This window comes from Echinococcus granulosus (assembly GCF_000524195.1).
Source record: "Echinococcus granulosus chromosome Unknown EG_S00013, whole genome shotgun sequence".
NCBI classification, from domain to species: domain Eukaryota; kingdom Metazoa; phylum Platyhelminthes; class Cestoda; order Cyclophyllidea; family Taeniidae; genus Echinococcus; species Echinococcus granulosus.
Window position 1 is genome coordinate 272,481 of NW_020170393.1, and position 26,903 is coordinate 299,383.

Sequence of the window (26,903 nt, forward strand, 5' to 3'; positions counted from 1 at the left end):
CCACTGTACCACCTATGAGGACCGAAACCTTTCGAGGCGTACCTCAAATTGATGAGCTATTGCAACCAAATATGATTTTGCTTAGCTAAACACACTTTATTACCGCTACAATCACTAAGAAAGCAAACATTCATCTTCTTTGTATAAACCATACCGTCTTTTCGACTGTGATGTGGTCCTTGTTAGCGTGGTTGAGACGACGGATCGGAAAAAATCGTAATTGGAGATGGGACTAGACTCAGTGAATCTACTCTTTGCCAGGTATCGTACCTTAATAACTCCTAAGGCATTTGGGGATGGCCACAAACAAGGCTCCCTAGTCCTATTCCTACCTATCACAATTAAGTGCAATAGAAAATAACTAACACGGACGAAGTGGGCCAAATCTATACATTTATGAAATCCCCTATTTCTATTCAGCTCCCCATTTCCATAATATTTAACCTTTTCACAGAAAGACGGCCTAATGGTTATCGTATACGGCTAATGATGAAGATAGTGAGAAAATTTAAGTGGTAGGGGATGGCCGCCAGATTGGAAAATACGGCTACGTAAGTTCCAGTTAGTCTCGTGTAGAGTTTAATCTTTTCACCAAGCATGCTATTGTTATGTTTAAATGGAGGGTTGGGGGTTACCACTTCACAAGGTCCACAAATGTTGAAAAACAAGCCGTGTCATGACAAAATTTCTGTAGGAGCGCGAAGCAATCACATTTTAGAAGACAGAAAAAGGCGGTAAGAGCGGATAAAAGCCGAGATCCGGCTCAACTAATAAATAAATATACTCAGGCATCAGGACGGTGCCATCTCGGTACAAGCCCTAAAAGTGAACGATCAAGGTCATCGTTTATTGGCTGGCGCCAGTTAGCAAACACGGCAGCCCTTACTCACCGCCTATTGGTTGGCGTCTAACCAATGGGGTGGCTATTACTCAAGTGCCGATTATTTACGTGCTGGTACAGCTAGTATCTCACACACACGCGCTTCGGACCGTGGTTACGCCCATTTCGCGCTCCTTTCTCTCTCTCTCTCTCAACAACAGACATGCCCAAGTGTCCCAACTGCGCAAAGGAGGTCTATTTCGGTAGGACGCACCTTGCTCACGCTAATCCCACATTCTTCTCACCTTTATAGCTGAGCGTGTAACCTCTCTGGGCAAGGACTGGCATCGACCCTGCCTAAGGTGTGCCAAGTGTGATAAGACTCTCTCTCCTGGTCAGCATGCTGAGGTGAGCTTCCTCAGTTGTAACAGTATATGTAGTAGCTGCTTTTTTCCAATGCAAATATGGCCTTAGGTACATAATGAAACCCAACTATTGCAGATTTATAGCATCCAAGTCAAGAAATAGACTCATTTCACCCATCTTCTTAAGAGATTCAACATTTAGGTGGCTGAAATGTATTTTTGCGAACCTAGAGTCACGATAAGACTGCTAAACGAAGTTAAAAAATAAATTCAAAAGCGTAAAAGTACTTGCTCGACATACTTGCCGCCTTCTCGTAGAGACAATTGGTCTCGCAGCTAACTCACCTAGACGCAAGCACATTCTCAAGTCTTGTTTGCGCATTTGATGAGAATTCGTTTAGTGGTCCAACAGCTCGACTGCTACGACGATTGAAATCTTGACTGAAGGCTGGACCTACACTGTGGCTCTAATGGGAAGGTCGAGCCGGGCCTCTGTCGAGGCGACATTCGGCTTAATTGCTCTTAATTACCTGCCACCATCCAAAGCCCTTTAGTCCAGGTTGTTGAAGCGTTTTTTTCTCAAGTGCTTATACCCAACCGGCACACCAAAGTGGCTCACGGAGCCTAGTCAGTCCCACTTCATTGCATTTGACACCGTACAGCAACCTTCGCTCACTTCTGAATGTCATAAGAACGCCAACTGTTGTCCTTTTGACCATCGTACGTCACCAATGACCTTTAAACGCGTAACTCCGAGAGTTAATTAGACTGGCTCTTCACAGGCACAGTGCCCACTCCTTCCTATTACCAGGCAGCAACTCTCCTGGCGATGTGGTAGTGCTTCTCGAGACCTCATTTCCTTAGTAAGCAGCCTTCAATATTCTTGTTAATACAGCACGATGGAAAGCCCTACTGCAACAAGCCCTGCTACCAGGCTCTATTCGGACCAAAGGGTGAGTGCCTTTTTTAAAAACTCCCATCAATCGTTGTCAAAGTTATTTTTTTCAAGGATCACGTCCAGTGCACGGTTGTGTCACAATGCCTAATTCACATGCCGAGTTATTAAACGAATAGATGACAATCTTTACCAGGTTTGTCTTTGAAACGATTCTTGGCTCCCACTATACTTCAATTCTACAGCATACGGGTTAAATCCACTAATTTTCAAGCCGTGCTCTTTTTTTGTTTTCAAAAACCTTAATTGAACTTAACTAAGCTGAGAGAACCGGAGCGTGATGATGCTTGCACCACTAGTCATGAGTTGCCACCTCTGAGTGCTCATGCTCTCACTGAGTCAAGGGAATGCCATTGTTTTGCTGCTGGAGTGCCCTCAAGGTTGATCTTGGCTGAAGAGTAGAGTGGGGGCGTGAAAAGGGAAAGCGCATTGTTGCATTGCCACCGGAGTCGCTCTGACGTAATGCGATCGCCTGACAGAAGGTCATTTTCCCTGCAACTGTGAAATAAAATTTTACGGAGGCATGGAGTAGGAGCAGTAGGACATGAGCCGTCTGACCTAATTGCATAACAGTGACTAAACGCTGATAGTCTTTTAACACCCACAAGATTCATAGTGAAAATAATAATCGTTACCTTGGTTACCGGCACAGAGCACATTGCTACATAACCACTTCATCCCATCCCTTTGCAGGACTTCGATAGAACAGTTCAAATGTTTAAGTGAGACATCCATCCTAAGTGTCGTTCGCATTTGTTTTTGGGGAAAAAATATGGTGTGGCTTAGGTTAATCTTGTCATCACTGAACACGTTGTCTGTGTCACAGCATGCTGGTTCTCGTAAGCAATCCCACTTTCATAAACTAACATGTTCTCTTCTTTTTTTCTATTTTCCAGGTGTTGGTGTTGGCAGCTCATACCGATATGACTAAATTACTGCCGGAAGGAGCCCGTTTCTGGTATTACTTGCTTTAAACAAGAATAAATTTTATTCTTACCCCTTCGCCTTTTGTCAAAGGGTACGTGACAGAGATGTAGACAGTAGCCACAAGCACTCATACCACTGCGGTAGACTGATATCCGCTTTAATCGGGTTTAACTGCTCGGGTTCCTAGACGGTATCCGGGTCCCCCTGCACACACAAGGCTGCTCTCGGACTCTGAGGAGAACTTAGGCTCTGCCTCAAGCTTAAAATTTGGAGTACTGGAAGAACAGGAAAGGCAGCAATAAGCCCGCTGGTCGATGAGTGAAGGGGTGGGGTAGGCACAGTCTTGGCCCGAGCGAGATGGGTTGACCACATTATTATGGGTCCGGTGGCCATGTGCTAACTAAGCAATGCCACTAGGGTGGAGAAAGTGTCTTGTGCTACGATATGCACAGTTTATATGCACGTGTAGGTTTACGTTATAGATTCATGGGGTGCTTCCTGTGGACGACTGATTAGTCGACGCTTGACGTGTACAAAGAGGACCGGAGTAACCACTGCATTTGGTCTGATGGAACAGTGTGCCTCCACAACCCGGTTACAAGATAATGATGAAAGTACGGTTGAGGTTTGTTTTTCAGTAGGATAGAGGGTGAATCCACTTTTACGATGATTTACGAAAACACTACAACTGCAGATAAACGACTATAAGACTGGTAATTCGTTAAAAACTGCAGGCGACAAAACTCAACACTACAGTTCGGCTTATCCAAGAAGTTGGAGGGAGCATGCGTGAGTAAGTGATTGAATATGAGGCGCATTCACGTGATCATATCGTCAATAGCTCGGTCTTCGCATGAAAATTTGCGCATTTGCATATGGTGTCGCAGAAAGGCCTCGCTCACTTTTGCCTCTCGTGATTTAGTGTGCACGCGCGCGCCGGCACCTTCAAGAACACGACACCAAGTGGCTCACATTAAATCCATCCACTCGCACATTCACACACGAGGTGTGATTTGATGCATACGTGCTATGAAACACACTCACAGTCACCTATTTACCTTGCTTTCTGGATGAAGTAGGACCCGATGTTTGTAGTCAAATCTGATAACCTATGTCTGCGCCCATATAGGGGAAGGCAGAGTAGGAGTTCAGTGTAGCGGAAGAAGTGAATTTGCAAACAAAGACCATTTTTTAGCCCACAGGCGTGATTCAGAAAGGCAGTGCTACTGAGCCCTCCTCGAATAACGAAGCAAAGTGATAATGACATGAACCGAAAAGCGCTTTTTGGCTGCGTCAGTAGGTTTAGAGTAACAGAGTAAATCCTCAAATATTGTATCAAACGAACCAACGGCTTAAGCGAAGAAGTATTGCTAGTACACTAGTATTCAAAGGCGAAACACCGTTCCAACCAGCTCCCATACTGTAGGTAAATCGGAGATGAAAGTAGGCATTTGTAGTCTTCAAGTGTTTATTCCATACTTTCTACTTACACAACATTAGTAGAAGTTGGCATGGTTCCAGTCTTGTAAGCAGGTCAAAAAAACAGTGCTGGTGAGCAAACTCAGGTACGCAAAACCGGTCCATAGCGAGATTTGCTCGAGTAGAAAATACGGTACAATAATATGGGAACTAAAAATGCACATGGGTAACCACAAGGTAATCTGATGTGCATTTTTGGTAACGAAAGGCCGCAACAGCACCCTCCAAAAGCTAAACGAACCCCTTTATTGAAAATAATTAGGTAAAAATAAAGAGACCCTGACAAAGTAACTTAAAAATGCACTACATCTATCAGGAAGAGTAAAGACTGGTTAAGTCAGTGGGACTTAATGTTTGATGGTCGATACGAGATAGAAGATCCAAACACCTCAAAGCGGATAACACCACTGTTTCACGGATGGAAAACGGATGCTTTCAACAGAAAAAATGTCACTGAATCAAAAATACTGGATGACTGAAGGGAAAGGCTTAATCCGGCTTTTTCGAAAATGCTCATCAGGTCAGCGTTTGAACTAAATGGACAGGCTTACAAACATAACAGTAAGACTCACCCACGATTTTCATAAGCTATGTAAGCCAGCGCATTTGAATTTTTGTGCAGTAGAAGAGATAGAGTCTCCGTAAAAGGTTTAAAAACTAATCAATAGTGAAAAATAACTAAGGCAATGTACCACTGCTTTCAAATAAACAATCTGAGGCGATAATCAAGTCAACAGACCTTTCCAAAGCTAAAATGGGAACATCATTCCAGTCGCAGGATACAAAATCACAGTCCGGTATATTATTCAAGGCACAATTTTTTCTTATATTTTCCTCTATCACTGAATCGTCCCGGTCCGTAAATACTACACTACTGGCTCCATTTTTAAGCGCAGATATTCCACATAAGCCAGTACCAGCACCAAGCTACTGGATCAAGCAAGTTACTCACAATACCTCCAGGACCCGCCGCCCCGAAACGTCGATATGGCCGGAGTATATTGACTGTGAAAGCAATTCCGCAGACTTCCAAGGGTAAAAAGCGTACCCACTTGAGTCAGATGAAGCGATCAAGATTTTCGCGTCCACTCCATCTTTGTTTATAAATGTTAATTCCACGACGCCCATATCAAAATCATTGGCCAATGTGTAGCACTACTACAGTTCAAAGAATCGCACGACCTTGAGTGAGTATAAGCAATTTGCTAATTTTGCAAAATTAAATTGTAGCACTTAAGCATAGCTAATTTCACAGCATATTTTAATTTTAGCTACTGTGGCAAAGGATGCAAGTTGAATACACGCTTCAACATGTCCTAGATGTGGGCGCGCATAGCATGATTGGATGATTTTCTAAGTTAGAAATATCAAAGCATCAAATATATATGCGGCTAAAATGCATTTTAAGTTCAGTCGATCTGATTACAGCTAACTTGCTTATGATCTATTAAATGTGTTTATTCAAATGTAGTAAGACCGGTACATACTTGATTAAAAGCAGTTTAAACCTTTTAAAAAGACTGCAAAGTAAATAAAAGGCACATTGCTGCTGTAATACGTGTTTGAATGACTACTTTTTATGCATCAAGCGGTAAGCATATTTCAACATCGTGGTAGGGTAGATGTCATCGACCACCGCGGTGAAAACCGCCACTTACCATCCATGAACTTTGATAGTTTGTAAACCGTCCCCTTACTATTCAAATAAAAGACGTCCTTCCCTGCTTAATTTTCTTGTTTTAATATTCTGAAGCCAGAGGTGGTGGAGGAATGCTAAGCTTGCTACACAACAAAATAGACCTTTACACGGACGTCTGCGGAGGGTGGTAATATTAGATGATTTCATGTGGGGAAATCGAAGCAGTCAATCTAATGACAAATTTCTATTTTTATGGGCTAGTTACTGCCCTGACAACAGTAGTGGCCAAAGGTCGAAATTGCTGTCACGGACAACTGCTTGTCACCTTTGCAGTGTACATTTGTGAACTAAATCTCAATCAATCTTATCAGCTATGGCGCTTTATTCTGTTGCTTATTCGGCGAACTTTTTACTCAATTATATATTGTGAAGAATGAGAACATTCACGTCACTACTTAGTTTTTTTTCAACCTACCCTGTTGGTTGATGGGGTTAAGTATAGGCAAATGGATGATTAGAGAAACATTTAAATAGACTACCAAAAACGGTGCCAGAGAATGCTTGCATGCGCATATGAGTGTTTAAACTGTTTACTGCCATACTACTGCCCCAAAAAGAGTAGCATCTTTGGAAGTGTAGTTCCAGAGTTAATTTCATGCTTCTGTCCTAAAAATGTGTGGATCGCCTGTTTTACTTCCCTCTGTCATGCAGTGACATTACATAGTCGATTGCTGATAAGTATCATTGAAAAAACAGTCTGAATGCTAGGCCCTAATGAAGTCAAGAAAAATAATCTCCGCATTTAGTAAGACTCCAATGCACTAATACTGCGTTTGACCCCATCACTTATCGATAGTGTCAATGAACTTGGTTTATTATCACTAGTATAAATGCCTAAAAACGTATAAAATTTAATTTCGGAACGATTTGTCATGAAACTGTTGCTCCTCACTGTTGTCGCAGTGGTCGCGACTGCTGCCTACCCCATGCACTCGTACCACATATTCATGGACTGCTACGACCCTATCTGTAGTATGAACGGAATCTACGGCTTCCACTGCAAAAATGGCATTTGCTCCTACATATGTTCTGAGGCCGGCTGTAGACAAGATGGCTTGGTGAATAGACCATCAATGGATAAATCCAACATCATTTTCAGTGGATGCAAAGACTTGAATTGTGCCGTGAACGGCTTCTATGGGTATGGCTGTGCAGGTGGCGCGTGTCACTACATTTGCTCTGACAGCGGCTGTGTCGATGTGAGAAGGGGAAAGCTTACCCCAAAGTGCTCTTCAAAGCCAGATCAGAAGAAGGCGGAGAAGAATTCAAAGGTGGAGAAAGAAAATCCAAAAGAAGTAGACACCACGAATAAACAAAGTGTTGATAATAAGGAAATGGATCTGAAAGAGCAAGCTAGTACTGAAACAAAAAGTGATGCCGTTGCGCTGGTGACAACTGCCGCACCAGACCTGAGGGAAGAAGAGAAAGAGGAGAAAAAGACAGAAAGCACCTTACCCACGGAAATACTCACGGAAGCGCCAGCAGAATCAAAAGAGGCATCCGGTAAACCAAATGTGCCCGACGATACAATCAGCGCGACTGCCACTGCTGAGAATAAAGTAGAAGAAAGCGAAGTGGATAAAGTGAACAGTGCAACCAAGACAAAGGGGGCTGAACAGAGTGAGGAGGATGACAAAAGCCAACCAGCAAAGAAGTCACTACGAAAAAAGAGGCTGTCGAGAAGGGTGAAGCGCAAGTGAGACCAAGGCAGAGGGGAGTAGAGGGACCTACACAGACCTCTAATCATTACATTATAATTGCGTTTCCTCGATTTTACCGTTTTCATCCATGATTACTGTGCAATGCTGTACACGATAATGCCAGGGTTGTTATTGCAACTTATGCTAGAATGGAACTTTAAAACAGCTTTAACAGAGAGGAAGTCATACCTTAGAAATGTCTTTTACATTGTGCAACAAGTCCATAGGAATTTAAAGAATTACTCTCTGGCTCAAAACTCTTTTAAAGAACCTACTGAGTGGTTTTTAATTAGGCAGATCCTGAGAGGAATTCTTATGTCTAATATTAGGGGCATTATATGTGCAACAACAATGAATTTTGTTAAAGGTTAGGCATGACTTTTTCAGTAGTAAAAATAAAATGCAAAAGCGTACACAATACTCGGGTAGAATATGTATTTTCGACTTACTGAATGGTTGAAAGGCTACTGGTATGGCCCGATGGTCATCCCGCCCAGCTGTAGTACTACAGCGGAGACAAAAGTGCCCGTATAACCGAAAGTGGGAGTTGAACAAACAGTCAAAGCAATACGCAGTCCCTCTTGCCTTTTGAGCGTCGTTTGTGGCGCTCTCCTTAGTTAACCTCCTGCGTCGGCTGTAAGGAAACAACCGTGTCAGTCGCGGAATTTGTGCAACTAGAGAGGTGCTTGAGCGCAATGCCACTGATCTCTTTTGCCACCTCTACTGGATTTGGAACTCCGTACTGTTTGGGAACTGGAAATGGGAATGTGCTGGCCATCATGCGTGTCCATAGTTAGTCGTAGGAAAATTGGCCCCAAAGCAGGGTTATATAGCAAAGGGCGGGGTTTTACACATTCCCCTAGGATTAGGGTTTTACTTCTTTTCTCACTCCAGAGCTGTCTAGCCATATCAACCTATCTGGTAGCTGCCACTAAAAGCACTTCTGTTGGAATTTGTCATAAATTCTCCCGTTTACAGCTTACACCCTCCTTCCTTCGTGATAGGGTTTACTTTCTGCGTCCAGAGACTACCATGAAGATGGAAGAAAACATCATTTTCAGGCAGAATATGTCGTCGATGAACAGAACGGTTGGGGCCGCAGGTACGGCTCGGAGTCCAGGCCACTCAGCGGAGGAGCGGTGGTGGAGACCTCAACGCTCCCTTTCTAAAAATGGGAGGTAAACAAAAAAAGCGTTATATTAAAAAACATTGATCTGATGAATTCTGAAGACTTGTACGTCAATTGAGGAGTTGACGGATTTCATCTAATAAGTATGTCTATTTTAAGTGTACAATTTTCTGTACTTTTAACAAAGAAACATACAGACATTGGAATGGCAACACGTTGCATAGAGCGCTGTCAAATACTGTGAGTGAAGTGCCGAATATATTGTGAATTCCTTACTTGCCGGTTGGGTTGTGGTCTTAGTGGACGAAAACTTGTACTCCTTGCTAGTGATAAAATTATGCATTAATTTATTAATCACTAGTGGTAGCATCATGATCTTCATGTACAAATTAATCGCACGTTGCCAGATTATCGGGTTCATGTAATTTCAATGGGGTCATTTACTCAATCTCTTCTGAAGCGTTAATTGTACTTAATTGATAGAGTAGTGGCCAGTCATAAATTCTAGGGAGGAAGGCAACTCCCATTTTTTTTAGCGGTAAAAATAAGATTTATAGGCGATTTACGCTATCGGTTATAGGTAGACTATTCGTGACCTCTCATCAAAGATCATGATCTTCATGTTCACTGCCAAAAGCAAACGCATCTAGAATGTTTTTCTGTTAACAAATACATTGATAAAATTGTGGAACAAAAATAGGTAGAAACATCCCCTCGTCTCATATAAAGAAAGGCGAATCCCTATTTCCCCCACTTTCTGTCGAAAATCCTGAAAAATTTTAGTATTTACAACAACTATGTTAGAGGCACCATCCCTTTTCATTTCATTTTTGGCCTTTTTAAATTGGAACATGCATGTGTGAGGCTCAATTCTAGTTGCTATATCAACGACCTGTTCAAATCTATTGCAGCTTTTTGCTGTTGCCATGATGGAACCCAGTGAGCATGGCAACACAGTTAGCTATTGTACTCTGAATTGTAGCACTCAGCGCATGTTTCAGTTGATCGCATGAACCTCCATGAAACATGTTCCTCCTACACCTTTGTTTACTGGTAAATTAACTTATTTTGATGTGTTCGTTCGTCAACATTTCCTACAACCTATCAATGCCCATGGTAAAATGTGACCTGGTTCATTTTTTTCCTCACGAGTAAAAACCGAAAGACCCTTCTATTTAACACCTCTACTAGCTTATATTTGCGGTCGGACATCAAGAACAAAGTACAGTTTTTGAGAGTCCAACCAAGACGCAAAAATTTAATGTTTGCATATTAATTGTCGCCTAAGCTATTTACTCGTTATTTTTGCAAGATGTATTTAAAAAAGCCACAACCTTTATTTCCCTCCCGTGGCTCATGAAGAAGTACAAGTAGTTCATTTGGTCTACGCTGGCAAAAGCCAACACATTTGTCCTTGCCATTTGATGTGAATCGTAGCAACATCGTATACTGATTAATATGTTTCCCATTATAAACAAACTGTTCATGTTGGGCAGTTTTATTTAACGCAGACACCTGAGTTTGCCTCCATTATTTTATTGCCATGGCTACAAATGTGTCTTATCAACTCACTTCGATTTTGGTCAATGGAGCTACACTCCTGTTTTCCACAAGCACAGATAACGCAAACTGTTTGAGATGATTTTTGACATGACAAGTAATTTTTCAAGTTTAATAAGCTGTTCTCAAATTTTCACTTTATTTACTAGTTATGAGACAATTTAGTGTTCTTGAACATTCTCACAATTGCTTTATGTTGCAAGAACTCTTACCAGTGCTTCGTCGTTATTAAAGAGGGCTCGAAATAACTTTATTTACATGAATGCGCATACCTGATACTTAGTTTTAATGGTCTCTTAGCCTCATTAAGTCCGCGTTATGAAGACTACGTCATTGTGTAGAACAGTCTTTTCTTGAAGTAATGAATATGACAAGCAAATAATGGTAAGGTGCATAAATCCCACCGATTTGGGCCGGGTAAATCAATCAATGGTGTTATTAACTCATTTGCGTGGATCATCACCTTGCAGCCCATATTGTTTTTTGCTTCATCGCTACTAATAACTATGAGTAGCAGTACCCGGCTAGAGTGGCGACCGAAACCAATAGCCATTCAGTGGGCATTGCAATGTCTTGGGCTTAAAAAATTTATTCACATATTTTAAGTATCCATATTTTAAAAGTGAAGTACAAGAGAACTGCTCCTTAGCATAAGGTCAGTTTGATTAGGAATTTGAATGTCATAGCAAATACGCCAATAATTTAAATTTCTCCAGACTTTAATTCGGTTATGGTGAAATTTTCTAGAATGGCACTGATTAGATATAACAAGACTCGCTACTACAACGCAGTGCATGAAAGTCTGGCGGAATGATTATAAGCGCCTATAGAGCTTGCATTGTGGTACACTTTCGATACTACTTGCTTCCTTCACCGTAGATACTCTCTTCCACTCATGTCCTGAAGGCTGCATTCACTCCGGAGGAGGTATGTAATCGGGGGATGACATCTGATCGGCCCAGTTTCACTTCCTTTATATCGAACAAAGGAGTGAGTCTTGAATGCTCTTTTGATACCTTTTCCCCCTCTAAACAGTGAATTCATGGTTCTTACGGGAAGGTTCCCATGAGGATTATAAGCTGGGGGGGGGGGGGGGAATGATAACAAATGCAATCGACTTGGCCATGGAAAACTATTTCCTGTCTTTTTAACGTGAAAATGATATGCCTTACTGAAGCATCTTTGAGGGAGTTCACAGTTCCTTAACAAATTCACCGCCAGGGTTCCAGAGGAAATTCATCCACTACAATCCAGATGCTCCCTTGTTTTAAAGATAACATAGGCACTTTGATTACCAAATGTAGTGACCCCCAAACCAAGAGCATTCAACTTTGATTTGTGACATGATTTGGTGTGAATTCCATTATTAGGGGATAAGAAGCATAGGCTATGCATTTGCCATTCCAGGCCGCGTATTTGTAATTCTCGTAGCTAGCGCCTTCGATTTTTACAAGTTCGACGTGGAAACATGCAACACGCAGTGTCAGTGGATGGCTTTCACCCGCTTGGTGACCATCGGTGCTGACCTCTGCATGAGCGGTGAGTGGCCCACTGATGCGGCAACTGCGATGAAAAACTGCATCTTGTCCACCGGTGCTTTGTTAATTCCTGATGCAGACGCCTCACCATCTCCTCTTTCACCCTCTCCATGGCCCCTCACGCGCTCTACGCGCAGAGCACACCAAAGGCCATCCCACGCTTTGCTCGACACTGCGGTTATTCTACAAATTTGGACACTTGAGTCTACGCTAACAGAAAAAAACACATCTTGGAGAGTGAAAATCCTTTTTAGTTTGCTGCTATGTTCATGTACTCGTTTTACTGCTTATGTACTGCCTAAAAGGTTTCGGCATTTAAAGATGTGTCAGCATAACTTTTACCGTCCGCACAGAAGGATAAGGCCCTTGTTCAAATTTACGACAAACGCACCATACATTGTTCCACATGCTGGGCGCTGAGGAGAAATCGCCGCTCATGTGCAAACGGACGGTTGCCTTTGAAACACCGACGCCACTAAAATATCCTACAATTGTGAGGCTAAGCACCTCATTATTAAACAAGCTGCGTTTAAAGATGTCTATGCGAGATGATGCCTGGTGGGTTGGGTTTTACACACCACCGTTGTCCATCATCATGGTTAACAGTGGCTGGACTGGTCCTCGATATGCGCACCTGTTTAAACTGCGTAGTAAAACAGAGGAAGCGCTTTGTAAGTTGAGTGGAAATGACACTATCCTAACTCCTTACTTCGTTACTATAAAGGTGAATATCTCAGTTTTAAATATAAACGTTCAATGCGAGCACAAAATTTGAAGAAGCAGTTATTGAAAACCCGACAACAGATAGTGCAGCCAATCCCACGTCTTGAACGGAAAATCGGTACACTTGACTCTTCCACAAAAATAAACCTAGCTGCTGCATTGTCCGAGGTTCCCTCTACTCCTGACAATTCTCGGTTCTTTGTTCCTCATCTCCATAAATAAGACTGATTGGTTTTTCATGGACAAATAAGAACCAGTCAATGATGTATTACGCACTTACTTTTGTCAGGCCTCTCTTGACTCTGCATTCCCGAGGTTGATGCAAGGAATGCAGAAGATAAATCTATCCTACCCAGCTTGTCAGGAGTACGCATCTGTGCCCACTTCCAATGTGGAGTTGAAGATGGGAATTTCACCGGAGAGCAGGTGGGAATCGACGGGAAGCTTACCTTCACCCTTCGTCAATTTCGCCTCAAATACGCCTCTCACTCAAGACATTCAGTTGGATGCAAAATATGGAGATGAGAAGGCAAGTTTCACATTTTAATTTGTATGGTGGTCAAGAATGCCTTATTTTACCCCAATTCCACTCCTGTGCTGCAGATGGCTACGACTTCCATCCGACTACCGGCGAAGGTGTTGTTCGAGTGTCCAAAACACGTCCGAAATGACAGCCATTTCAACTGCAATCTTAGTGCTGGGACAAAAGATAGATGTGCTGGAAAAGTGACCTGGGGACAACAGATCAGTCAAAATTTCAATTTTTCAAGTAGGCTTGCAAAGGGATAGGTGGCAACCATCAATATATTAATGATTTTGGCGTTGGAAGAAATGGTTATTATGAGGATTGATATTATTGCCCTTAAGTAAATGGTTAGCGGAATCAAAAATAGAAGATGGGCAAGTGTGAAGGTACCAGTGGATCACAGCGATAGTGGCAAAGAAGTGGGGAAATGCGAAGGCAGAATATAGCACCAGACAAAACTACGAGCAGTTCATCAACTTTTTGGTAAATTTAAAAAAATAAAGAGATTTTGCTAAAATGAGCTGGCAGTTGCTTAAAATGACACCAATTGACTCGCTTTGTGGCACTTTTTGTTTGTTTTATGTTATAGCAAACGATTTTGACTGCATCGAAACACCGAACTTGCATTCTGGACAGCGTAAGTGCCTATTGATGCAGACTTTCAGTATTTGAAGGCAGAAGCTACCTCCCCTTCATGCAATGTAAAGTCGATTATAACACGCTTTTAAAATAAATGACCTTTTTGCGTCATTTTAGAAAAGGTCAACAAACAGCACTTCACCTTCGCAACCTCCATAGAACCCAAGTACTGCGGGACAGCGCCCCACGTGAACGACAATTTCAGGTGGTGTGTGGATGTACCTGGCAACATGGACTCGATGGATGAGCGCTGCTTTGTAACTCTTTGTATCCTCCCCACTATCTATACCACAATTACCACACTACTTTACACCTTCTGGTTTATTTGTAGTTCAAAACGGAAACTTCTGATGATGTTTACGCTAAATTGGAAGGGATTTTAAGGGGAACCTATCACGAAATCCCCTATTCATTAAACACTTCTAATCTGGACGAAGTCCCTGTAACGGTGCAAAGTCCCTCTAGAATGGTAAAAGGAGGTATTTACTTTTCTAAAGGTCCTATATCTAATATAATGTGCGGAATTATAAATAAAGGCTCCATAAGATCATCCTAAAACTATGGGCTCAACTCATAAATGCTATTGTGCCATGGTAGAGGAGCGTTCAGTTTGTTCTCTTTAATAGACTATATAATTGAGAAATTTCGTACATTTTTGGGTTTTATGCAGTATATTGCGATTTCTAGAACTGTTCATTCGTGCTAAAATGTATACTTTCACCGTACCTGCATCTCGCATACCCCTAAGGGATAAAAAACAAGCACCACCATGATCAACGCTGATTCTAACATAATTTTCTTCTCTCTTTTCTGCCTTTAACTCCCTTCAGGGTATTTGGTAAGTAGAAAAAGCTAGTGTTATTCAAAAATAACAAGCTATTGAGGTGTCACTGATGCTCTGTTTTCATTTACTTCAGGATAATCTTACCCACTCCATTGAGGCGGCAAGCATGAGAACTGGTGTAAGTTTTTTGGCATTTAGTCGTCCTTGCATTTTTGCATGAAGGTCGTGTACCACTTAAAGACTGTATGAGCATATATTGGTTTTCAAGTTCATAGCGAGTTAGCTTAGCTCCTATTTCGATTATTTTTAGTGCCTATAAAATTTTTAACTAGTCCTAAATACCAAATCACAGAAAAGCAGGTCAGCATCATGTGGCTAACACTGATAAAATATTAAATTCCTGTCTTTCAAGAGAGCAGATAATAAATTCGTCGACGGTACTTTAGCAACGACCTCATTTTCCATATATATGTTGACAAGATCGTCACCCAGTCTGTGGCGGCCGCGAACAAACTCAAGGTGAAGAACACAAATGCGTTGAAAATGGCCGTCTCCACCTTGAGTGCGGTTGAAACAACTTCAAGTGACATGCCCTATTCAGCACAGCTCAAACTCTCTACCGTAATTCAGAATGCGATCCAAAATTTTCACAGTGCTTTACAGACCTCCTCGAAGGAGGAATCAGTTGCCATCGGAGCTATGGTTCTCTCCACATTCTTAGATATGCTTGCTGTAAGTCAGCCAGAGGAGCGCCTGTGTAAAATGTCCAGCTAAGCAATCCCCATTTGAATTTGCTTCTTCGTATTCAGGGTGCCCAAGCACAGCTCAACTCGCCACGTCACAAAAATGCCCTGACCGAACTTTCGGAAAGGGGTTACGATATAGATATCAAAAATTCTGGTATGTCAAACTGAAAATAATTGAAGTCATTCTTCTTTATGACTGTAGTTTATCGCCAAAATGTCTCTAAATCAAGCTACAAAATCTTTTTGGCCAATTCCAATACCTACTACTGTGATAGAATAGATTCATGCAACCATCACCTTGCCTTGCTAAAGAAACGCTTAAGCAATCAAAAAACCGCTTTTCTGCATTTATCAATAATAATAATTGTGATCATTGCCATTACATTCGATTACTAGCACAGTTTTGCATAAATGTCTTCCACTTCAGTGACATTTCCTACTTTACCTCGTAACTATCCAACAAAAAAACTACAAGAAAGGTCAGAACTCTTAGATACTGCTAGGTAAAATTCTTTTCAAGTCAATAAACTGCACATAAAAGCCATGCCAAAACAAAGGGAAAGCCAGAAATAAATCCATATTTAAACAGACCAACATTTCCACCTACCAAATTTGTGCCACATTGACCAACTAGAACCTTTGGTTTTCTTTTTAATAACAGACTTTGATAGATACAAGCTGGACCATTCTAACGTTTTCAATGTCTTGTCAAGCAGTTACTGGCCTGTTTGGTGTTGTCAAGACGGGTGATTAGAGTAAGACTTAAGGATGGGATATACTAAAGGGACATTCATAAGGCACTGCATCGAAATTTGTCAAAAGTAGGACTAATGAGTGTTCCAGTTTCTTGCATTCATTGTTTCCCAGCAAAGTCGGCAACCCAGGAAATTTCGAACCAATACCACGCCCTTCCAGTAACCTTAAAGTTGGCGTTTTAAGCACTGAAACAATGGCATGGCAAACCTTAGATAACATAGTATTTGACCACCAAACCCTATGACGAATATTGGCATTAATTATATATATTACGTTATTATTTAAGAGTACCTGACTTTACTAATTATGAGCAATCTTACGAGTCTAACGCTGACTAGAAGAAAATGAAAAATGGGTCATTTTGGAGTAGGCAAAGTAAATCCTAGGAAGCAATCTAAAATTTGGTCATAGTATACTCTTTTTTAATTAAAGTATATGTTCTTCAGTTAACATAATTCAAAGCTTGTGTAGTTATCTCCACGGAATAACGGTTCACAATTGTTCCTTTTCAGACCCTGATGGCGATACGGCAACGGAGCAGTACCGTTCATTGGCAGCTACCAATGCTCAAAGGAACCAAGAGTCTATGGTTAGCTTGGTTGACCTTCCTGTGTGTTTTACGCAAAACTGATAAAGTAGTTGAATTAGGCTGAGCATATATGTACTCGGTATTGGTGTCACGGAAGCTAGGTAGTACATAGGAATCACGAGTGAGGTGTGATAGGAATTGATGACGCGTTACTACAGACTATTTACTAGGATGACTGTAGGCCTAAGTGAACCATCTTTTTGTTTGACCTTTTATATGAATTCCGATTTTATGCAAACATCGCTCAATTCCACTTCTGTCATGTTTCACAACCAAACGTTACTGTAATTGTCACCATGATTTTACATCTATTTGCTTGATAACCAGGCAAATTATCAGTAAGCCTATGCTATTTGTGGGATTCAAACTAGTCCCACTTACTGCCAACACTTCACTTTTATTTAGAGTGCGAACCTCTACCGCCAGCTAGTGACTTTGCAAGAAGAGGTAACAAAGAGCCTAAGTTCACTTCTCGCGAGCGATGAGGGTATCGTCTCCTCGACACACCTTGGGAAGATCTCCCTGCGCAAAGTACCAAAGTCAAAGGCGGATTCGTGGTTGTCCAGATTTTACAATGACGCCTCGTCCTCCTCCATAACCTTTACAGAACTGGGTGGCTTGTTTAACGATACGGACGATATTCTTATTCAGGTTAGCTTCATGAAAGGGAAAAGTAGAAGGGAAGTAGAGAGGGGTGTGTTAGCTGCAGAATAAACCCATCTTACTACACCAATATTAAATCGCTTTCATCATCGAGCGTAAATAGCTATATGACCGCATTCAAGACTGTGCAAATGTGGGTAAGTGGTGATAGCAGATGGTCGTTGTAACTTTAAACCCTGTGATCCAACACACTTTATTTTTGCAAACCTGAATTTGAATATTTTGCCTTTAGGCAATGGTTGCAAACGGGAGTCTTTTTGGGTTTGCCGATGTTGCGCATAATTCAGTTGCAGCCCATTCGGAGGTTGTAGGGCTGACATTCTACAAGAATGGTGAAGAGCTCTCCGTCAAGGAAATGCCTGGTTCCGTCACCGTGAGAATCGCTATGGTGAGCGAGTTTCTTCTCAAGTCAGATGGACCAATCTCTCTATTGGGTCGTCAGTATTTCAGTCAAATACGCAAATAAAGACTGAGTGTTCTAGCAAGAAAGTAATTAATTAGTGAATTACGCTGTCCATTTTAGAAACCAGGAGATAGCTTACCCCCTTTTACATCAGGAACCCCTGATGGACGTCCATTGAAACTGCCCGATCCCATTGTTGCAGTTGATGAAACGATTATCCGACAACAACTGGTGATGGTCGGCTTCGAAATTGGCAAAGAGGACGTGAGTTTTAGCTTCCAAATCGAGCCTTATGATCTCGTCAGTAAACCGCAATACCTCGTTGTTGCGAGGTGAGACAATAAGCGAAATTCGATCACTTTTCTGTTTACCTTTTCTTGCTGATTCCTTCCCATCTGTCGCATTGCTGATACTTCCCAAAGCTTTCATTAGTGTTTATCTTATATCCAGTTGGGGTTCTAATTTGATCGTTGAAAAGCCAAATCCATAGTTTCTAAGAAAAATGGGAGCAAAATAGCAGTGGAAAATTTTTTGTGTAAAATTGCAGTAGACTACTGGAGATAGTATACTAAAGTTAGAGCCTTACTTAATTTAATTGCAGATTTGTCGTTCCTCCTGATCTGACAAAGGTCGAGGCCAACTGGGGTCTTATTTGGGCCCTTGTCCCGCCATCACCTACTACATACGGTGTGTCCTCCTCCATTCGTTGCAAAAAGAGTGTTAATTGAGCTGCAAGGTTATAATGAACCTATTGCCCCATCTGATCCTATTTTAGATCAACAGCCAATTACTGCCGAGGAAAGGGAGGCCAGTTTCACCTTCTTTATTAACAACGTTGACTTTGCCACGTATAAAAAGGAGGCTCTGGATATGACTGAAGGGCAAACGATAGGCGACTCCATGCTTAAGACCTTGTGGGTTGGTTTCAGGCAACTCAGTACAGAGGAAATGAATCTTGACTGGAAGGCACTTCCAATGCCTTACCCATTCTTTGATCAAATCAACACAACAATCAAATATCGAGGCTTTACAACCACCTGCGACTTTCTGGAGAAGAATTTGATGGAGTGGAGCACCAAAGGCTGTGTGGTACATCATTTTAGCATTGAGTAATAGAGTAACAAAGTAGTAATCGTTCACTCACTGAGAGCACGTTCATAACCCCATTTAAAACCAACTTTACAAAGAATCTTAAAATAAAAAACAGCTAAGAAGAAATTGCTGTGTTTAAAGTCTGCATTCATTCTGGAGGATAAAATTAAATAAAAAATTAGTTTGGAAGTTGCCGATTTCCACGTCCTTTGAGGCAACTTTACACAGAAGTTAATGACTCCCTGCTTTACAAAAGGTCGACCGCAGGTCAACATCACGCACCACAGTTTGTGTCTGTGATCATCTGACTACCTTTGGTGCCGGGTGGTTGGTTCCACCCAACAGGATTGACCTCAACTACGTCTTCAAAAACATCCAGTTTGAGAAGAATGCCACTCTCTACGCAACGGAAATTATAATTGCTATCATCTTCCTCCTTCTGCTTATATGGGCTCGGCGGATGGATAATAAGGACCTGCAGAAAGTTGGTTTACCATACTTGCTCTCTAGACCCCGAAGAAGTAAACATGCATGCTAAACAACGGGGATGTAATTTTGTAGTTGGGGGTAACTCCACTGGCGGAGAACAATCCGGCGGATGAATATCTTTACGAGGTGATTGTGTGCACAGGGATGAGGAGAGGTGCTGGCACCACCTCTACCGTTTGCATACAGGTGAACGGAGAAAGAGGTGGCACCGCGCCCTTCACGCTCCGCGACCCCCATCGAAAGGTGCTCCAACGAGGCAATGTCAACCGCTTCCTTCTTGCTGCCGCTAGGTTAGTTTGCCTGCTCTTCAAATTCTAGCTGGTCATGGTTTATGCCGTAGTGTTTCATCTGATGCGTAAGGGTCGTTAATTTAAAGCTGGACTCTCCTTAGTAAATAAAGTTATAGAGTTTCCCAAGACTTCCTTGAGGATGAAAGAAGGCGTAATGATTGTGCTTAGATCTACTGTCATTGGCCAAAGGTCAGCCCACTCGGCAAAGATACAATGGTGAAGGACCAAAGTGACCCCTTTACAAAAACGGAAGGTTTAAAAAACAACTAACGCATTGCCTAGCCCTTCTCCTCTTTTGCGCGTCGCCTTTGGTGTTCCCCTTGGTCAACCCCCAACACCAGCCACTACAAGGTAATCGGTGCTGTAAGGGAACATCCATCAGCCAACTGCACCAGTCATCGAATTTCCATGCAACTAAGGAGCTACCTGACCGCAACACTACTGTTCCCTCTTGACAATTCTACTGAATCTGGAGTTTTGTCCTGTAAAGGAACCAAATTTGGGGACGCGAAAATGTGCTGGCTATCACACGTGTCCACAGCTAGTCGTAGGAGCACTGACCCAAGAGCATGGTTAAATAACAAAGACGAGAGTTAACATAATTCCTTGCACGTAGGACTTTGCGCCTATTCCACCTTGCCATATTGTTTTCACTTCAGAGCTGTCCAGCCATATCTATCTGGGTTCTATCCAGTAGCTAAACAGGTGGAGGAGGTATCACGTGTCCTCTTGATTGACATCTTCATGCAAGTACAGTAGACATCTCCGTAACGAACTTTTCCACAGCGCTCACGACTTTATCTAGTGTTACTCCAGACCACGGGCTTGGGGTACTTTTGCAGGTGGACACCATTTTCAGCCCTTCTGTCATGAGTCGTCACCGATTTTCTCATCAACGGCATATGTCCTTCTTTCGCTACGTTAAAATTCAACATCCAGTGGTAAAAATCAGGATAGCTGTCTTTAAGCTTGGGTTCACTTACTGTTGCCACCAAGGTAGCTACCCGAGTCATATCTGAAGACGACAGAAGAGATATACTCGAGCAGAACATATATTGTTGACGTAGAGAAGGACGTGGTGGCAAATGACATGGTCCGTACACCACCCCTTCCCATGAAGGCACAGCCGCGGAGGCCCGAATTAGCGCCCTTACCAATGCCGAGAGTTAGGCAATGTATGGCAGTTATATCAAACAAAATCATTTTGTAAAATCGCAATTATGATAATAAAAACAATTGAAAAGAGGTAATTTCTAAAAAGAATTCAAGATCAACTTACTTCGCGCCAAGGCAGTTGTGAGTGAAACAGAATCTGATACCGCATTAATGGTGGCTAATTGAAATCGATTTTATCGACAAATAATCGATTGTGCGTGCTGAACTCAGCAAATCGCCTTTCCACGGAGAGAAGAGCGGCGGGATGATGAACCTCGACTTACACAAGCACACGGAAATTTTTAAGCCACCGAAATGCGTGATGAGAGCTGCAACCTCGACACTGCATAAGGCGGTCAACGTCTTGACCGCCACTCAGAACAGGTTGCAGAGACTTCAACAACGTCGTGAACGCAGCAGTGAAAGCACACCAATCACTTCCACTGTGGAGGAAGTCACTAGCGAGACATCGCGGACCATCTCAAACACTGAAACACTCACCAGCACTTCTACTTACGACACTGCTTTCTGTCCAAGACCCGCGTCAACGAGGGTGATGGAGTTGCCGAAGCCCTCCTGTCGACTGAGTGATGTTCAAGTTGAATGGGAGGGTGGTGACATTGGCTGGCGCCTTGTTGCCTTGGACTCGGAAATTTGCGAGGATGAAAACCACCTTTTTAGCTCCAATGACATACTCATCCTTCGCAAGATGAATTCTCAACTCAAAAAAGAGCAAGAACTGCTGAAAATAAAGATTGAAATACTACTTAATTCCATCTCGGAACATACAGCTTTAGTAAGTATGAATGAGGCGACTCTGGAAAGACTGAGAGTTAAGGCAAAATCAGTTCAGCAGGGGCAGGAGACGACTACTGTTGGGGATATGACCTCTTTTAGCCAACAAGATTATCTTTCACCGAAGCTACCGGCGATACTTCCAGGAACGGGGGGAAGAATGGAGGAAAGGAGACGATCTCAATCTGAACCTCGAGTCAGCTACAGTGTGCGTAATAGGTTTCAGACATCATCAACTACAAACTCTGTGACAGAAACCGAGACATCGACAGAGAGTGAAAGTGAGAGTGTTATCACGACAACGAGAACGGTTGCCACCACTGAGACAGCCACAACCAGCACCGCAAGAACGACGAAAACTGTTCAGTTTGCCAAATAAATTTCATTGCCAGATTATACGAGTTATAAATCAATGGGCGGTTCCTGGACAATATATACAGACACAAATAGTAAATCTTTGGATTTCTTGACCCCCTTAAATGTGCTTCAGACCTTTAGGAGAATTGAAATTTCTGCGACTTTGGCATGACAACGCTGGGAAGGGGGACGGCGCGTCGTGGTACTGCGACTTCGTCGCTATTGTCGATTTGCAGACCAAAGTGAAGTACAACTTTATTGTTGAAAAGTGGTTAGCCGTCGAGGAGGGCGATGGTCTAGTGAGTCTCTTTATCTTTGCCTATGATTTATGATTTTGGAGGGCTGTGCTGGTGCACTGTTATGCGAAATACTATCCCGTAATTAAAATACCAACCCGAACTGTTGCAGCGATCACAACTTTCCAGAAGAGGAAAAAACAATACTTAGGAATAGTATGTACTGTCGAGGTACAGAAGAGCTGGAGTCTGCTGGTATGGCCCGGAAGTTAAGCTGCCCGGTAAATTGTACATTAGCGGAGCTCCTAAGTGACCCGTTACCGAAACCGAGAATTAAACAATCAACGTATTCCACTGTGTATCCCACAGTCAAAATAATAAAAGCATTCAATTGATAAATATTCCGAAATCATGGATGACGAAATGACAACACGCAATTCTTAATCACATTAAATTTACAAACAACATAACCACATACTTACGTCACATAAGTGATTGATGTATTCGACTTAGATTTATGCGTGTGTTCGTGTAGGTCGACAGAGTGATTCCTGTGGCAGGTGCGCTGGACCGTCTGCGTCTCTACTACGTGTTCTCGCACAAGGTGAAGAGTGACGCGAGCGACAAGCACCTCTGGGCCTCCGTGTTCACGCGGCCCGCTCACTCCCGCTTCACCCGGGTGGAGCGGGTGGCCTGCTGTCTCCTTGCCCTTTTTCTCACCATGGTCTCCTCCTGTATGTTCTACAAGAACGAGGGTCCCGCCGTGGTTGACTTTGAGTTTGCCATTGGTCCCTTTGCCCTCACCCCCTATGTGGTAGGCGCAAGCATTTACTTCCTTCTCTTTTGAATTCATATTGTTTCTTTGTTCCATGGTGTGACAGTTCTAACTATTCCAAAGACCAAAGTGTTAGCCCTTTGGTGGGTCAAGCTACTAGTATGTATCAAATAATCTGCCGCATTGAGTTGGAAGGAAAACTGTGTTCTCTGTTACCCCACCTTAACTACAGTTTTCCTACCTATGGGTCATCATTTCCATCCTAACCACTCATTAAGGATATCGCTCTTAAGAGTCTCTCTTCTCGAAATTTGCAAAATCTTGCTAGAGTTTAGAGGCAGACTTTGATTAAATTACTCCTTTTATCGAGTTATAAAAGGGTAAAAGTCAAAATTAGAGGGTCTGCTTATAACCGACTGCCGGTTTTATCTTCTTTGAAAATTTGGCTTATGTGGACAAGTCTGCTCAAGTGGGATCGGACCATTATATGCGCTCGAAGTAAAGGCAGACTTTTATTTATCTCCGGCGCAAATGTTTTATGATGGTAGATTTTCAAAGACTTGAAATCCTATTTCTAGGCTTACACGGGAGCCGTGACTTGCCTCATTACATTCGTTCCGGTCACGTTGGTTATAATGCTGTTTCGTAACTCAAAGCTACGCGCCAGTCATTCGGCGCTACTTCGAGGTGTGGTGGAGGACCACTTGGATGAGGAGTTGGACTACGACACATGTGAAATCGTGGAAGGTCATGCTCAACCCTATCTCGACAGAGTGCTGCCTCATTATTCTTCTCTTGAAGGGTAAGTGTTTCCAAAACATGGAGAACTGCATCAAAAATATGCTAGACCGACCTTTTCCATGCCAACTTTTGATCAGAATCGGGATTTTAATAATCACAGTGGTAAATTCTAGTTAAATATTTTTTTTAGGAAACAATCAACTTCAATCCCTAGAGATTGCATCATTCGTTTTGTTTCTACTTTTGTTAAAAATGAACTTCCGGTCATCAATTGTCTCTCGTTTCAATGCCCTTGTCATTGTTGTCACGGCAACGCGTGATCCCTTTTCAGTACGAAAGACAATCAACCCCCACCATATTCGGAAAGCCCTGAACCCATTGAAAAGAAGTCGAAGGAGAAGAAGTTAAACATCAGGAAATCGGAGAAGTTCTCTCTACCCTGGCAAACGCGCATTTTAGCATGGTTCCTCCTCATCGGTGCAATTGCGGCTTCTGTAGGCTTCACCACCTTTTACGGAATCAGCTTCGGTGACGCTGCCTGCAAACAGTGGCTCTCCTCATTGTTTGTCTCATTTTTCATGGACCTCTGTCTAACACAACCAGTCAAGGTTGGCCTCCCTTCCCCTGGAGCTGATTGTTACTTTGCCTAATTTTACGTCTACTTTTAGGTAATCTTTTTTGCAATCTTCTTTGCCGTAATCTGTAAATCAAAGGCGGACACGTCAGATTTTGACTTTGTTGAGGAAGACGATGCTCTGATGAATACTCTTGGTCGCCGATATAGGTTAAACTTTGGCGAAGAATACCTGCATGAGGAAATTTGTAAGCCATTTAAGCTGGCTCCATGATAGGTCCTTCTTTATAGCAGACCATGCTTTACAGGTTTTATGAGCCATGTTATCTGCATATATATTTGTCCTCTATTGCAATAATTTTCACATAATGAACGCAAAAGTGACTGTTCTGCAAATCAAGCTGCTGTCTCCAATTACCTCAACTTTCCCATTTCCCATTCGCATTGTTTTTCATCCTACTGTGTAACTCTGTCTGTGTTTAGTGCGAGGGAAAATCGAGAGCTACGTAATACGTCCGCCCGATCAGGAGGCGTTGGAGAGGGCACGGGCATACAGACAGAAACAGCGACAGATGTATGATATCCTGCGTGAGTTGCTCTTCTTCTTCATCTTCTTCACCCTCCTCGTCATCGTCTCCAACGGCTTCCGCGACCCTATGGCTATGCGTCTGCGGGAGAGTCTCGCCTCCCTCTTCTTCAGTGGCGACGACTTTGAAGAGGTGGGTCTCCGCCAATGGGAATATCTAAGCTGGTATACCTTTCTTCAAACATACTCTATATTAATGGCTGGACATCTACCTTGAAATTATGCCAAACGAATTTAAGGGCAAATGAATAGGATTTTGCTTGAAATCATAGTACAGCGTGCTTTTAGTGTAAATGAAAACAAATTCTGGCGTCATTAGGAAAATAAAGTTTTATGTTGATAACCAATTATATCAACAAATGCATAGATCAACTCAGTCGACAGGATATGGGAATGGTTTGAGTCGACTTTGCTGCCGAACTTGCGAGCCTCAAGATGGTACAACGGCGCTCCGCCTTTGGGACAGCGGGGCTTTATTGGCGACCGCAAGAACCGAATCATGGGCTACGCAACTATACGACAAGTTCGTATTAAGGAAGGCAAGTTCCCCCTCTTCTTTTGACGATTTCTTGGCTCAAAAAGGATGCAAAACTTAATTCTCGCCATCCTAAACTGATTTATGTGCAAGTTTACTTTTATGCCAACACTAATATAGGGCATTAATAGGCTATTGTCCCACCGAACTCTGTGACATTAGCCCAGGCAAGTAAAAGACAAAGGTAGAGTTGGGCCAATTTTTGGAACACCAAATCTTTACTGGTGCTTTCCTACTGTCTCACTGAATTTTCTTCTTAAATAAGGCCCTTTTTATAATAAAAGTGATGTTTTTAGAGGGCGCACAAAAGCTCACTTTCGTATGTGCCTAAATAGGTTAATTTTAATGCACCAAAATGTTAACACAAATAGCTCAATTAAATGAGAATAAGGGAACTTTAAAAGCCATTTCTAGGCTTATCTGTAGTTGTTCTTACTGTAGCACCTGAGACTTATCTAAGGAAGAAATAAGACAAAATACTCAGACAGAACAGTAGGGCGTGGGGCTACTATCATAACTTGGAGGCCAGCCCACCCGGTAAAGATACAATGGCGAAGCACCCAAATGGCTCGTTGCTGAAACTGAAAGTTAAACAATCCATTAACAAGTTACATAGCCCCCCTCCGCTTTCGAGCTACGTTCTTGCGGGTCCGCTTGGCCAACCTCCCGCGTCGACCGCAGCAACATAGTTGGTGGTGTAAGAAAACGCCCACAAGCCAAATGTGCAATTGGGGAGATATTTGACCTCGACGCCACTAATCCCTCTTGGCAATCCTACCGGATCTAGAGTTTCGTCCTGTTTAAGAAATGTAATTGGGAAGCAGGGAATATGCTAGCCATCACTTGTGTCATAGCTAGTCACGGGAGCATTGGCTTAAAAGCAGAGGAAAACAACAAAGGACTGGATTTAACAGCACCTTGGGGGTAGAGCTTAGCTTCTGTTATTCCTTGGCATCTTGCTCTTGCTTCAAAGCTGCCCAGTCATATCTATCCGGGTATTATCCAGCTAGTGGAGAAGTGGAGGAGGTATCGTGAGATCACATAATTCATATCTTCATACAGGTACTGTCAGTGGCTTTGTAAAGAAACTTTTTTTTCCGTGGTTCGCAGCTAGTGTCGCTTCGGCTGTTGATAGCACTCCTATTGAACATGGGACTGGGATAGAGGTCGGAGATACACGTCATTTTCAGCCTTTCTCTTATGGATCGCCAGCAAATCTCCCATCCATAGCATATGCACTTCTTCTGCCCCGCTAAGGTTTGTCACCCAGCCGTATA

General features: G+C 42.5%; 3 protein-coding genes across 3 annotated transcripts; 2 read left to right on the top strand and 1 right to left on the bottom strand. All coding sequences in view use genetic code 11, as the record gives it.

Annotated features, from left to right (window-relative positions):
* Positions 1–1,043: 1,043 nt before the first annotated feature.
* On the top strand, positions 1,044–3,071 carry EGR_02747 (Cysteine-rich protein; the record flags this gene model as incomplete). The annotated part of the gene is made up of 4 exons (XM_024491996.1): positions 1,044–1,083; positions 1,134–1,228; positions 2,081–2,138; positions 3,037–3,071. 4 exons carry the CDS (start codon positions 1,044–1,046, stop codon positions 3,069–3,071), a joined length of 228 nt encoding a protein of 75 aa, XP_024353490.1.
* Positions 3,072–4,958: 1,887 nt separating this feature from the next.
* On the bottom strand, positions 4,959–5,674 carry EGR_02748 (hypothetical protein; the record flags this gene model as incomplete). The annotated part of the gene is made up of 5 exons (XM_024491997.1): positions 4,959–5,079; positions 5,119–5,203; positions 5,239–5,473; positions 5,499–5,551; positions 5,599–5,674. 5 exons carry the CDS (start codon positions 5,672–5,674, stop codon positions 4,959–4,961), a joined length of 570 nt encoding a protein of 189 aa, XP_024353491.1.
* Positions 5,675–7,117: 1,443 nt separating this feature from the next.
* Positions 7,118–25,653, top strand: EGR_02749 (Polycystic kidney disease protein 1-like protein; the record flags this gene model as incomplete). The annotated part of the gene is made up of 25 exons (XM_024491998.1): positions 7,118–7,941; positions 8,950–9,123; positions 12,070–12,173; positions 13,252–13,428; positions 14,011–14,058; positions 14,178–14,317; positions 14,978–15,022; positions 15,325–15,576; positions 15,654–15,744; positions 16,859–16,935; positions 17,341–17,586; positions 17,831–18,035; positions 18,156–18,333; positions 18,603–18,688; positions 18,777–19,090; positions 19,350–19,577; positions 19,655–19,872; positions 21,259–22,188; positions 22,313–22,478; positions 22,951–23,229; positions 23,769–23,992; positions 24,263–24,539; positions 24,600–24,753; positions 24,989–25,224; positions 25,459–25,653. The coding sequence occupies 25 exons, from the start codon at positions 7,118–7,120 to the stop codon at positions 25,651–25,653; spliced, it is 5,868 nt and encodes a 1,955-aa protein (XP_024353492.1).
* Between the last annotated feature and the right edge of the window lie 1,250 nt (positions 25,654–26,903).